We start from the raw sequence: 12,500 nt of genomic DNA on the forward strand, positions 1-12,500 counted from the left end.
AAGAGGGAGAGAGAGGAAGAAAGAGAGAGGGAGGGAGAGAGAGAGGGGAAGAGAGGGGGAGAGGGAGAGAGGGGAAGAGAGAGTGGGAGAGGGAGAGAGAGAGGGGTAGAGAGAGTGGGAGAGGGAGAGAGGGGAAGAGAGAGGGGAAGAGAGAGAGGGAGAGAGAGGGGAAGAGAGAGAGGGAGAGAGAGAGAGGGGAAGAGAGAGAGGGAGAGGGAGAGAGAGAGAGTGGGAGGGAGAGAGAGAGAGAGAGAGGGGAAGAGAGAGAGAGAGGGAGAGAGAGAGAGAGAGAGAGAGGGGAAGAGAGAGAGGGAGAGAGAGAGGGGAAGAGAGAGAGGGAGAGGGAGAGAGAGAGAGAGAGTGGGAGGGAGAGAGAGAGAGTGGGAGGGAGAGAGAGAGAGAGAGGGGAAGAGAGAGAGTGGGAGGGAGAGAGAGAGAGTGGGAGGGAGAGAGAGTGGGAGAGAGAGAGAGAGGTACAGATGAGAAAACAAAGAGACTAGACAACATCCTGTCCTTCCACCAACTACAGAACTACCATTTTTTTTACGGTACTGCAGACGAGCCAACGCCTGGGCACAAATAATACTGGAAATCATTTAAAATACTCAATTGTAAGTAGCCTTGAGGACCGATGGTTCGAGCCTAACGGCCCACAGGAGCCTATCTCCTGTTTCCGTAGCGTGAGGCGGCTTGATGTACAAGTACACCCCCCCTGGACATGACGCTGGTATGTCGCAGGGTCTTACCCCCTGATGGGTAATGGCTGAAAGTTAAGCTATGTATTACATAAGTCACTAAGTGGTTCCACATGTTAACTCTCCCTAGCAAGTTGACAAGCTTTATTTATGTCGTTGAACTGTGGTTGGACTTCTTCTTGGGCCTCTATCATCTGTTGTTAGTAAGAGACCGTGACTTTACTAGAGAGTTACGACCACTCTAAAGGTGATCTTTGACCTAATGTGTCTCAGTGTCCAGTTTCTGTGTGTTACCTAACAGACTCGAATCATACTGCTTAATATTCATATACGATGCTTATGTAATTGAGCGTGTACAAATCCTATAGGCTGAATAACAGTTCTTTGTCTCTGAAGACTATATAAACTCATGTATGTCGACTTTATACTTTGAAGACTGTACCCCACTCTTCCCGACCGGTCGTATTCATTAAACTAAGAAAGAGATCTCTGAGTCTGTCGTTTGTCATCTGTATCTTCAAGACCATCACTTTTGATAAAATCCCTACACCCCCCAATCCAACCCTTAATGCTGAGTGCCAAGCAGGGAGGCATCGGGTACCAGTTTTATAGTCTTTGGTGGTATGACTCGGCCGGGGATCGAACTCACGACCTCCCAATCTCAGGGCGGACACTCTAACCGCAAGGCCACTGAGCTGGTAAAAATACTCAATTGGGATAGTCCCAAATGTGCAAAGCCTGTCCATCTGCCACTCCAAGCAGGCTCAAGCTAATGATACAAAAAATAAAAATAGAACAATAGTAATCAATAAAATAACAATAGTGCCCCGCGGTGGTGTAGCGGTCTAAGCACTGGCCACTAGTGCAAGCTGCCCACCGGGGACTGGGATCGTATCCCAGCTCGCCAGATCCGGATATGGCTGGGGCACACACGGGGAGCGGCATATTGGGCGGCCGCTCCCGAGGGCGGTATAGGAGTAGTTCCGGACAAGGATCCGTCACGCAACAGCGCCCCCGGGGTGCCGGAATAACAGGTGCTGGGCTCGAGGAGCCAGTCAGCTAGTCTGCCTGGCGGCCTCTTCTGGGACTGCCAGCCACGGGGTCGTGCGGCGGATCCTTCGCAATAGGCAGGGGATAATTGGATGCTAGGTTGGGTTCAATTGGCTACCAAATTGGGTGTAAAAGGGATAAAATCTGAAAAACAAATTTAAAAAAAACAAAAAAAAAACAATAACAATAGCAGAGAATAGCAATAACATAAACTACATAATAAAACAAGAATAAACCAACTTAAGCGTTGTTAGCGCCGTGCTCTACCAACTGAGGACCACATAGCACCACAAAGTCCTCCTCAGCGTGAGAGAGGCATCTTCTATTGAGCTCTAAAGTATGTGGCTGGACGGTTTAGTGGGTTGATGTGTGACAGTCAGTCCAGGTAGATTGTAGAAGGTGTGGTCACCTGTTTGAGACGGCTGTGCAGGTGGAACACCCACCAGTACAGGTGGTAGGTGTAGTCGTCGTCCTCGCCACAGTCTCTGGTGAAGGACAGCATGTAGCGACCACACTTGGTTTGGCCCAGGAAGATGTGTCTGGAAAGAGAGGAGTGTGTGAGTGTGTGAGTGTGTGTGTGTGTGTGTGTGTGTGTGTGTGTGTGTGTGTGTGTGTGTGTGTGTGTGTGTGTGTGTGTGTGTGTCTGGAACAAGAGGAGTGTGGGTGCATGTGTGCGTGAGTGAGTGGGGTGGTGAGAGGGGTGTGTGTGTGTTATTGTGAGTGAGTGAGTGAGGTGGTGAAGGGTGTGTGTGTGTGTGTGTGTGTGAGTGGGGTGGTGAGAGGGGTGTGTGTGTACGTGTGTGTGTGAGTGAGTAGGTGAGTGAGGTGGTGAAAGGTGTGTGTGTGTGTGTGTGTGTGTGTGTGTGTGTGTGTGTGTGTGTGTGTGTGAGTGAGTGAGTAGGTGAGTAGGTGAGTGAGGTGGTGAAAGGTGTGTGTGTGTGTGTGTGTGTGAGAGAAGATGTATGTAGTTGCAGAGGTGGTGTGAACAGAGACTACACTCTTTCAGAGAGGGAGATACACACACACTCACCTGTCAGGCAACGCCTCGCTGACCATTTTCTTTTCTTTTCTTTCTTTTTTTTGCACAAGCAGCTCAAACAGCCGTTGAGAAAACTGACCTGACAGCTGAGGAACAGGGGAGAGAAGAGATGAGAGGGGGAGTGTGTGTGTGAGAGAGAGAGAGAGAGAGTGTATGTAAGACAGAGACAGGGGGAAAGAGAGAGAGAGAGTGTATGTAAGACAGAGACAGGGGGAAAGAGAGAGAGTGTATGTAAGACAGAGACAGGGGAAGAGAGAGAGAGTGTGTGTGTGTGTGTGAGACAGAGAGAGAGAGAGAGAGTGTGTGAGACAGAGAGAGAGAGAGTGTGTGTGAGACAGAGAGAGAGAGAGAGAGAGAGAGAGAGAGAGAGAGAGAGAGAGAGAGAGTGTGTGTGTGTGTGTGAGACAGAGACAGGGAGAGAGACTCAACATGAAAGAGATGCACCATGAAAACAACTTAGTGATCCCCCTCATAACGCGTAATGTCAACCCTCATTCAGCATGTCTATCCAATGCCCAAGTCGCCCCTGCAGGCTTCTGGATATCGGACATACATGTACATTGGCTAGACCACCACCCCTCACCGCACCTGTCAGTACACAGCTGAGAACCGAAAGGCAACTGAGGACATAGCCAGCAGAAGCTAACGAGCATGCCTACTAGTACTCAAGTAAACACCAGCAGCACAAACGGGTGGATGTGGACAGACACCTAGCATTGTACCTAGCTAGCACTGCCTAACGTTAGCTAACTAACTACAGGGTTGTTTAAAAAGCAAGGTCATGGGCTTGTACAACTGACTTGTAAGCCACCATCTCCTGAGAGAGAATTATCTAACCATGCAAGAGGTGCTAAAGCAGTTTGCGAGCCGTGGCAAACTGCCTCGCGACGTTTGAGTGGATAGTAGGTCAGTAGGAAACAGGTCAAGTGTACGGAGCTATTTTAGTGCCATCAGAAATTGAATTGTATTTGACAGATTGAATTGTATTTGACAGATTGAATTGAATCTGAGCACAAACTGAATTGTATTCGACAGATTGAATTGTATTCAATTCAGTTTTCATTATTTTCATTCAGTTTTCAAATTCAGTTTCTCTAAATACAATTTGGTTTTTCTCAAAATACAATTCAGTTCTCAAAATACAATTCAGTTTTTCTCAAAATACGAGTTCAGTTTTAGAGGCACTCATGCGGGGACTCTGGGCTAGGTAGAATAATTTAAAAAAAGGATTTAACACTTAATTTCCTGCATTCTGGTGAATTTGTACACACTATTGTGCTTTTTATGCCCATTTTTATCTCCACTACCCTACTCATACTTTAAGCCTAACATGTTTAACCCTAACATAAGACTAATGATGTTGTCATTAGTCTTATGAAGTCATTAGTCATTAGTCATTAGTCATTAGTCTTATGAAATGATTCCTATTGAATGTAACGATCGCCCATTAACGTGGTAATATGCATACATTGACATTATAATAGGGTCTATAATTCTAACGTAACGCTTCACACAACAGCGCTGACATTATAGCTACCAATATTAGGCTGGTTAAGTGATCACTAGCTAAAGTAAAAGATCAATGCTCTTTACAAACACCACGAAGCATTGTCAGCTCAAAATCAGCAGATTATTCTGTATTTATAACGTGTCATGAACATTCTGGTGCTTACTGTCATCAAGATTCACAGCACTTACCACAGTTTATTCAGCAGGTAAAGTTTGGCGGGCGGCTGATGCACTTGGTGGATCTGCTGATGCTTGATGGAAATTAGGCATTTTATTTTTCCCCAAATTCCGTTTTTTCCGTTTTAATATTTCTGAATTCTTAATTTGCTTTTTACACAAAATAAAATATAGCCCATAACCTGCACTGATAAAAATTAATCATCCATCCCTCTCTCTCACTCATCTAATCATCCACCCCCCCCCCCCCTCTGTCTCTCTCTCTCTCACACACACACACACACACACACACACACACACACACACACACACAATGAGCATAGATCATCCATCCATCTCTCTCTCTCTCTCTCTCTCTCTCTCTCTCTCTCTCTCTCTCTCTCTCTCTCTCTCTCACCTAATGAGCATATTTCTCTGAAGAGTGTATTTTCGAGCAGAGCAGAAAAAAGTAGACAGTTTATGTCATTGAGACTGTCTGCGTGCTTTCCTCACGCTTGGATGTAATTCACTGAGTGGTGAAGAATGACCTTGTTAATTGCTCCATTCAATCATAATGAGCTCGTTAATGGGGAACAATCGGGGCTGAAATGCTTTCTATTGAATGTAACGATCGTCCATTAACGGGTAATATGCATATATTGACGTTATAAAGGGGTGGAGGACCCCATGGGTAGGACCCTTGGCAGCAGGCGAGCTGCCAGCGACCCTAGCCGTTGGCTAGTTCGACAAGACGGTCAGTTAGAAATGGCTAGTTCGTTAGCACTGTCGAAAACGTTACTCGGTTGGTGTTTCTACGTGCCCGTCACTTGTTTTGTGTCAAATGCATACCTTGTTGTGGTTAAGAAGCTTGACGACATTTACGGATTTCGAGCTGGCCGCCATTTTCCGATGTACTATTCAAATCCGAACTCAAAACACTGTAAATTAAATCCGATCCCAACACTGTTCACTCTCTGGATTGGTTACCGGGGCAACGCATCCGGGTACTTTCCCCTCCCGTAATGTCCACGCCCCTTTTTGGGTGATAGAAGAGTAGAAGTTTGAATGGCGGTCAATGGGAATTTCTGGTCTTTGCTACTTTAATCAACTACAATAAAAAAAACTGTATTGCTTTTTAGATATTAGATGCACAAATCCGATGGCCAGTTAAGAAAACTATTATATAGTGTGGTTTCCGATCAATGATCGACGTCGTTATATGGAGAAAAGTAATGAAAATAGGCAGTGTGTCCTTTCAGTCTGCCTCCAGAGCAGTCATACGTCATCTCCCTGTCATCAGGACGATCATGCGACCGCTTAAAACTGTTGGCGCCTTATTGGAAAATGTAGTGTCACCATGCCTAAGGCTTGCTGCGTAGTGTTTTGCACGGCAAACAATAAAAAAAATAATCCAGATTTACGATTTTCTTTACTTCCCCAAAAAGCAAAGGACAGTAAAAGAAGAGATCTGTGGCTTCAGGCCATCCGCAGAGAGGATGAAGGTGGTCAGCAGTGGGACCCTTCCAGTCAATACGTGTATGTCTGTGGCAAACACTTCATCACAGGTTAGTTAATGATGTTAAATGAAGTCAACAGTTATAATGTTAAAAGTCAAAGTAGTGAATGTTGATGCTGCATTGAAAGGGAAATATATACTGTATATAGGGAATATAAAACAAACTGAAAAGCCAAGGAAATCCCAATTTAATGTTAAAGCTTGTAGCTTGTAGCTTTAGCCTGTAGCTAGGTTTACAATGGCCTCTCATTCACACATAAATGGCGGCAAGCTACCCATGCAAGGCACCTGCCCGCTCATTGGGAGCAATTTGGGGTTTAGTGTCTTGCCCAAGGACACCTCGACATGTGGCCATGTAGGGTTCAAATTGCCGATCTGCTGACCTTGCGATCAGACGCCGGCTCTACCAATACATGGTAAAGGGCGGGTGTGGTGCAGGAGGTAGAGAACCCCACATGGCCACATGTGGAGGTGTCCTTGGGATCACCATGACATTAATGTCATGATAATAAAACTATAGGGAATTGAATCGTCATGGATTAAATTAACCCATACATGTAATTGTTCATTTTGCAGCAATACACATCATTTACTTGTGAAATGTGATTACGGTAATTGTAATCCAGAATTATAATTGGTGACTATTGAGTGAAGTATCAGCTGGCATACTTAATGACTACATTTGATGAGTGCATTTAATCAAAGCTGTATAAAGTTATTTTGAATGAGTATCTGCATTTGGCTTACACTTACTCTACTGGTTTCAGGATTCCATGTGAATGATTGTAGTCATCCGGATTATGTCCCATCTATTTTTCCACATCGGCAGCAATTGACACAAGGCAGAGTTAAATTACGGCGCTACAAACATGCCAGGAAGAGAGAGGCTGGTGATGATGGGAAGGTCCTGTCAGCCAAAAGAAAACAAAGGTCACCTTCAGAAGAAGAACCTCTCACTGAGCCCACTGAAGAACCTCTCACTGAGCCTACTGAACAACCTCTCACTGAGCCTACTGAACAACCTCTCACTGAGCCTACTGAACAACCTCTCACTGAGGACGGTACACTGAGCAACAGGCCAGTTTCGCACAGGGAGCAGGTTGCTATTGCCATAGAGGTAGCCAATCTCAGGAGAGAGAGAGATGAGGCCAGAAGAGAACGTGATGCTGCATTGCAGCGATTGTCTGTGAATGCTGTTCGAGGCAACACCAGTGCATGCAGGGCCATGACTGGGCTTGACTGGGCAGTGTTTGACTGTCTACATCGCTACCTTCTTCAGTTTATCAAGTCACCACCTAAGGTTTTTCGATTGTCGACCAAGGACCAGCTTTTCCTCTGTTTGCTCAAGCTACGCCAGAATCCGTCTATTGCTTTGCTGAGCCAAATACTGGACCAACGACAGTCTACCATCCGCCACATATTCCAACGTTGGCTGAATCTTCTGTATGCAAAGATCACCTTCCTCATTCACTGGCCTGACAGGGATTGCATCAGACAAACCATACCACCAACGATAAAGGCCAAATTTCCTCGCCTCACATCAATCATTGATTGTTTTGAAATCAGAATTGTACATCCAAAGGGGCTTAAAGCCAGGTAAAGACACCAAAAAAGATGTAATTCATGATTACTTGGCCAGGTAACTTCTGAATGCTAACCATGCTTTGTTTTTTCCACAGGGCCAAATCTTACTCCAGCTATAAGAAGTGGACTACGGTAAAATATTTGATTGCGTGTAGTCCTGCAGGCAGCATCACCTTCTTGTCCAAAAGCTGGGGTGGAAGAGCATCCGATGTTAAGATAGTGAGGGAATCTGGCTTCATTTCACCACTGTACCACCATCCTGGGGACCAGGTAATGTAGAACTCTACATACTGTATACTATACTGTAACAGTTCATCACATACACACATTTTTTTGTACTCATTATGTACAGGTGTAAATTAGTGTTTCACCACAAACATTAAAAGCAATAGACTTACTCTATTCAATCGCATTCCTTGTTTCAGATCTTGGCTGACCGGGGTTTTACGCTTAAAGATGACTTTGGCCTGCTTGGTGCCAGTCTCCTAACCCCAGCCTTCACTCAGGGCAGGAAACAACTTCCAGGCAAAGACGTGGAAGAGTCCAGAAGAAAATCCAAAGTTCGGATTCATATTGGCAAGTATATATATTTATTTATAAATTATTAACAATTTCATTGAAACTCCTGCCAATATTCAACAACACAGCACAACGTATGACTGTAGCCATTTGTATAACAGTGCTATGACAAATACTGAGAACATGGGTAAAGTTATGAGAAGTTTTTCCTAAAAAGATTATCAAAAGACTTATTGGGGATCACGTGGGCTGGCAATGGAGTAGGACGTGTTTCGCTTGAGCTCCCGTCGGACTTCTGTTTTATTTAAGTTAATAAGCGTTTTACATTACAAAATACTGGGAAACCTGTCCCTAACATATTCCTAATATCAAAAGTCTGTGTATTTAGGGGTCAATGGCTGCAAATCTGCGCAAATATAAGTACAATCCGTCCACTACTAGGCCAAACGCCACCGCGACATCGAGCCCACAGCTACCCCGGCTCAGACAGCCCCGCCCCGGACAGACAGCCCAGTGATGGACGCTGTAGCATTGAAAACAGAGATTCTCCTCTCGCTGAAATCCGACATTGTCGAGGTGATAAAGACAGAGATTAAGAATGCACTAGCCGAAGATTTCAACTATATTAAAAGTGAACTTCAAGCAGTAAAATCTGAAATAATTAACAATACTGCGGCGGTTCAGTCTGAGATTGACCAAATAAAGGCTACAATCACGGAGGTGGAGGGCGGCCTATCAACGTGGTCGGACGAGGTGGTGGCCCTGCGGACTACGGTGACGGGCTTGAAAGCAGAGGTAACCGGGCTCAGAGAGAGATGCGACGACATGGAGGGAAGAATGAGGAGATGCAACATCAGAATACTAGGGGTGGCCGAGACGAATGGATCATGCTCTACTGCATCGGTCTCGAAACTACTGAGGGAAGCGCTACAACTGGATAGAGATGTGCTTGTGGACCGTTCACACAGAACCCTGGCTCCGAGGAGACCGGAGGGGAAACCACGCGCCATCATTGCTAAACTCCATTACTACCAGGACTGCGTTGAGGTGCTGAGCTGCGCGCGCACTCGAGCTCCTCTCCGGGTCAACGGGCAGACCATCGCCATCTTTCCGGATTATGCTGTCGGCGTCGCCAGGGCCAGGGCTGCGTTCACGGAGGTCAGGAAGCTGCTGCGCAACCATCAGGGCGTCCGGTATGGCATACTGTTTCCAGCCCGACTCCGCATCACACACAACGGAGAAGAAAAGGAATTCACAGATGCAGACAAAGCGATGGACTACGTTAAGAAGAACGTCATCCCTGCAACAGGCTAAGGGTAGGTCGCCCCCAGCCACGGGCCAGTGGGGCTCAGTGTCATTACAAGACCAACTCTGACGGGACGATATCTGTTTAAATATATTACCATCGTCAATGCCACCCCTTTGTTGTTATTGTAGTTCTTCACAGCAGTTTATATGCAAGTTTTGAAAGAGACTGGACATATATGTTAGTTCAATTTAAAACTTACCCCAAGGGGGAAATAATCTATCTGTTTATTCATAAGGGGCAGGGAAGTGAAAATTACCTCACCAGGAGACTGTTTTTATTTGTTTCTTAATTTCCACTGCGTTAATGCTTCTCTCCGATCCTTTTATTTATTTCTGTCTCTAGACATAATTATTATTACTCTTATTTCTTTATATACTATATATATATATATATATATATATATACAATGTAAAACGTATTTAACAATGTCAAAATTAAGGTTAGGGGGTTTTCACCCTCCTTTTGTTTTACCTCAAGGTTCGACGGGAGCCTGAAATGTTAACAAACTACTCCTAGCTATTCTGTTTGGTACTATAACCAAGCAAAGGCGAACAATCTTAAAGGTTGTTCGCACAGCTGCCTGTTCAGACTCGCAGCCTGGGACCATGTCCCAAAAGTCTGTCCAGACACTCATGTCGGTTGAGTGTCCGGATTTTTAATTTTTATTTCTATGTTCAGATCCCACTGTTCCACAGGGATCATACCGGAAGAATAAGAGCAACGTGTATGTTTATGTATTTTGTTTTCTTTTACATTATTTTGTTTTTTTCCCTTATATATACTCCCCAACTCCCCCACACCTCCTACCCATACCCACCCCTCATATATCCACACACCCACACTCACACAATCACACACATAGACACTGTACTACATGCAGTTCACAATCTTCTCCTATTCATGTGCCTATCCTTGCCATCACCATACCTACAGGTAAAATTAAGATCCTCCCTAATTCTTACTCTGAACCATGGGATCACTTAAGGTTATAAGCTACAACGTTAAAGGCCTTCACAATCCTATAAAACGAAAGAAAATCCTTAATCAGCTAAAAAGAGCCAACTGTCAGATAGCATTCCTACAGGAGACCCACCTGTCGGATATGGAACATGAGAAACTAAAGAAATCCTGGGCAGACAGCGTGTTCTACTCATCACATCAGTCAGGTAGAAAGAGAGGAGTGGCTATATTGATACATAGGCAGGTTAACTTTACACCAACAACGGTCCACAAGGACATTGAGGGAAGATTCATTTTAGTGAATGGATCTATAGATGGGATACATGTATCCCTCATGAACATATATGCTCCAAATGAGGATGTGCCCGGCTTCATTAGCACAGTCATTAACACAGCAATACAACACAGCTCCGGTATCCTACTGTTGGGAGGAGACTTCAACTGTGTTATGTCCCAGCTAATGGATATAGACAACCTACCTCCAAAACTCCCACTTCTAGAATGAGTAGAATGCTTAAACACTTGTCGATAGAATCAGGCCTAGTGGACGTTTGGAGAAGCAGATTCCCTAAAGGTAGAGATTTTACTTTCTACTCGCACAGACATTCATCTTATTCGAGAATTGATTATTTCTTTACACCCAAAGCTGAACTACACAGGATAGAAGACATAAAGATCTTACCAATTACTCTATCTGATCATGCACCTCTTGCATTAGATAAATACTTTATTTTATTTATCCCCGTGGGGAAATTCATTTTGCCGCGCCACTCCACTAAAAACCACACATAACAACACAACACAACATAAAGGACAGACAACAACACTGGGCCAGCCATGTACAGTATTATCATGGAACATAGGTCACAGGCCAAAAACCAAACAATGGAGATTAAATACATCACTTCTAAATGATGAGGAATTTATCACATTTGTAACAACTGAACTAAAGTATTACCAAGAAACTAACGACTCACCTGAAATATCACCTCTCATCCTATGGGACTGTGCTAAGGCATACATTAGAGGTCGCATTATCTCATACACGAGCGCGAAAAAAAAGAATAGAGAAGCAAAACAAGGAGAATTATAGGATAAAATAAGGCTGCTTGAACAACAGCATAAAAGAACACCAACCTCCAATCTACTTAATGCTCTCAAACAAGCACGCAGGGATCTAAATAGCCTAATCACTGAAAAGATAGAGGTCAATTTAAGGTTTACCAACCAAAAATATTATGAAAATGGAAACAGAGCAAGTAGATTATTAGCACTAAGACTAAAAAAACAACAATCATCGAATATAGTACAGAAATTAAAAACTCATAACTCGACACTCACAAAACCTGATGAAATCTCAAGGTCTTTTGCAGAATTTTATAAATCTCTTTACAAAAATACGGACACCTGCACAGATGATAATGATTTGACAGCATTTCTGAAAGACATCAAACTAAAAGAGCTATCTGAGCCTATGGCAAAAGAACTAGATGAACCAATTGAAGAATGGGAAATACAAGAAGTGATCTCTACACTAAAAAACAATAAAAGTCCTGGACCGGATGGGTTTAGTAATGAATTCTATAAAACATTTAAACAGACAGTATGTCCCTTATTGCTAAAAGCATACCACCATACATTGCAATCTGGAACCACGGCCCCCTCATGGAGGGACGCAACAATAGTTGTAATACATAAAGAGGGCAAGGAAGGACCCCACCCAATGCCAATCATACAGACTAGGGATGTCCCGATCCGATACTGATATCGGATATCGCCGCGATATTGGACCTGAATGCTGGATCGCGGATCGCACCAGAAAAAAAAGGCTCCGATCCGCGTGCCCGATCTGGCGTGTCACTCAAGTGACGACAACAGTAGTAGCCAGTGGTCACGTGCATGACCAGGGCTCGATAGTGCGACTGTTTTGGTCGCATTTGCGAGTGAATATATTTCTGTGCGACTTGGAAATACATTCAATCGCACCAGTGCGACTACTGCTGAACTACTGTCATGCGCAGTCAAACTTATGTGTATAAGCGATGAGGGAATGAAAACTGAACAGAAACGCGTGTCGCAGAAATGCTTCACGCGTGTCCTATATGCGCTTAAAATGCGCATAATGGGTATATTGGATACAGCTTCCGGTTTCATTACAAAGAG

General features: G+C 44.3%; 1 protein-coding gene across 1 annotated transcript in view; it reads right to left on the minus strand.

The window, feature by feature from the left end:
- The window catches only part of dcaf15 (DDB1 and CUL4 associated factor 15), a gene marked incomplete at both ends in the record, with an annotated part of 16,110 nt that extends 13,309 nt beyond the window's left edge, over positions 1-2,801 (minus strand). The window contains 2 exons of the mRNA XM_080522957.1: positions 2,155-2,284; positions 2,776-2,801. Coding sequence (XP_080379083.1) covers positions 2,155-2,284; positions 2,776-2,801 — 156 coding nt within the window. The remainder of the gene's footprint in view (positions 1-2,154; positions 2,285-2,775) is intronic.
- Positions 2,802-12,500: the final 9,699 nt, after the last annotated feature.

Source organism: Nansenia antarctica (assembly GCF_963989245.1).
Source record: "Nansenia antarctica genome assembly, chromosome: 2".
Taxonomy (NCBI): domain Eukaryota; kingdom Metazoa; phylum Chordata; class Actinopteri; order Argentiniformes; family Microstomatidae; genus Nansenia; species Nansenia antarctica.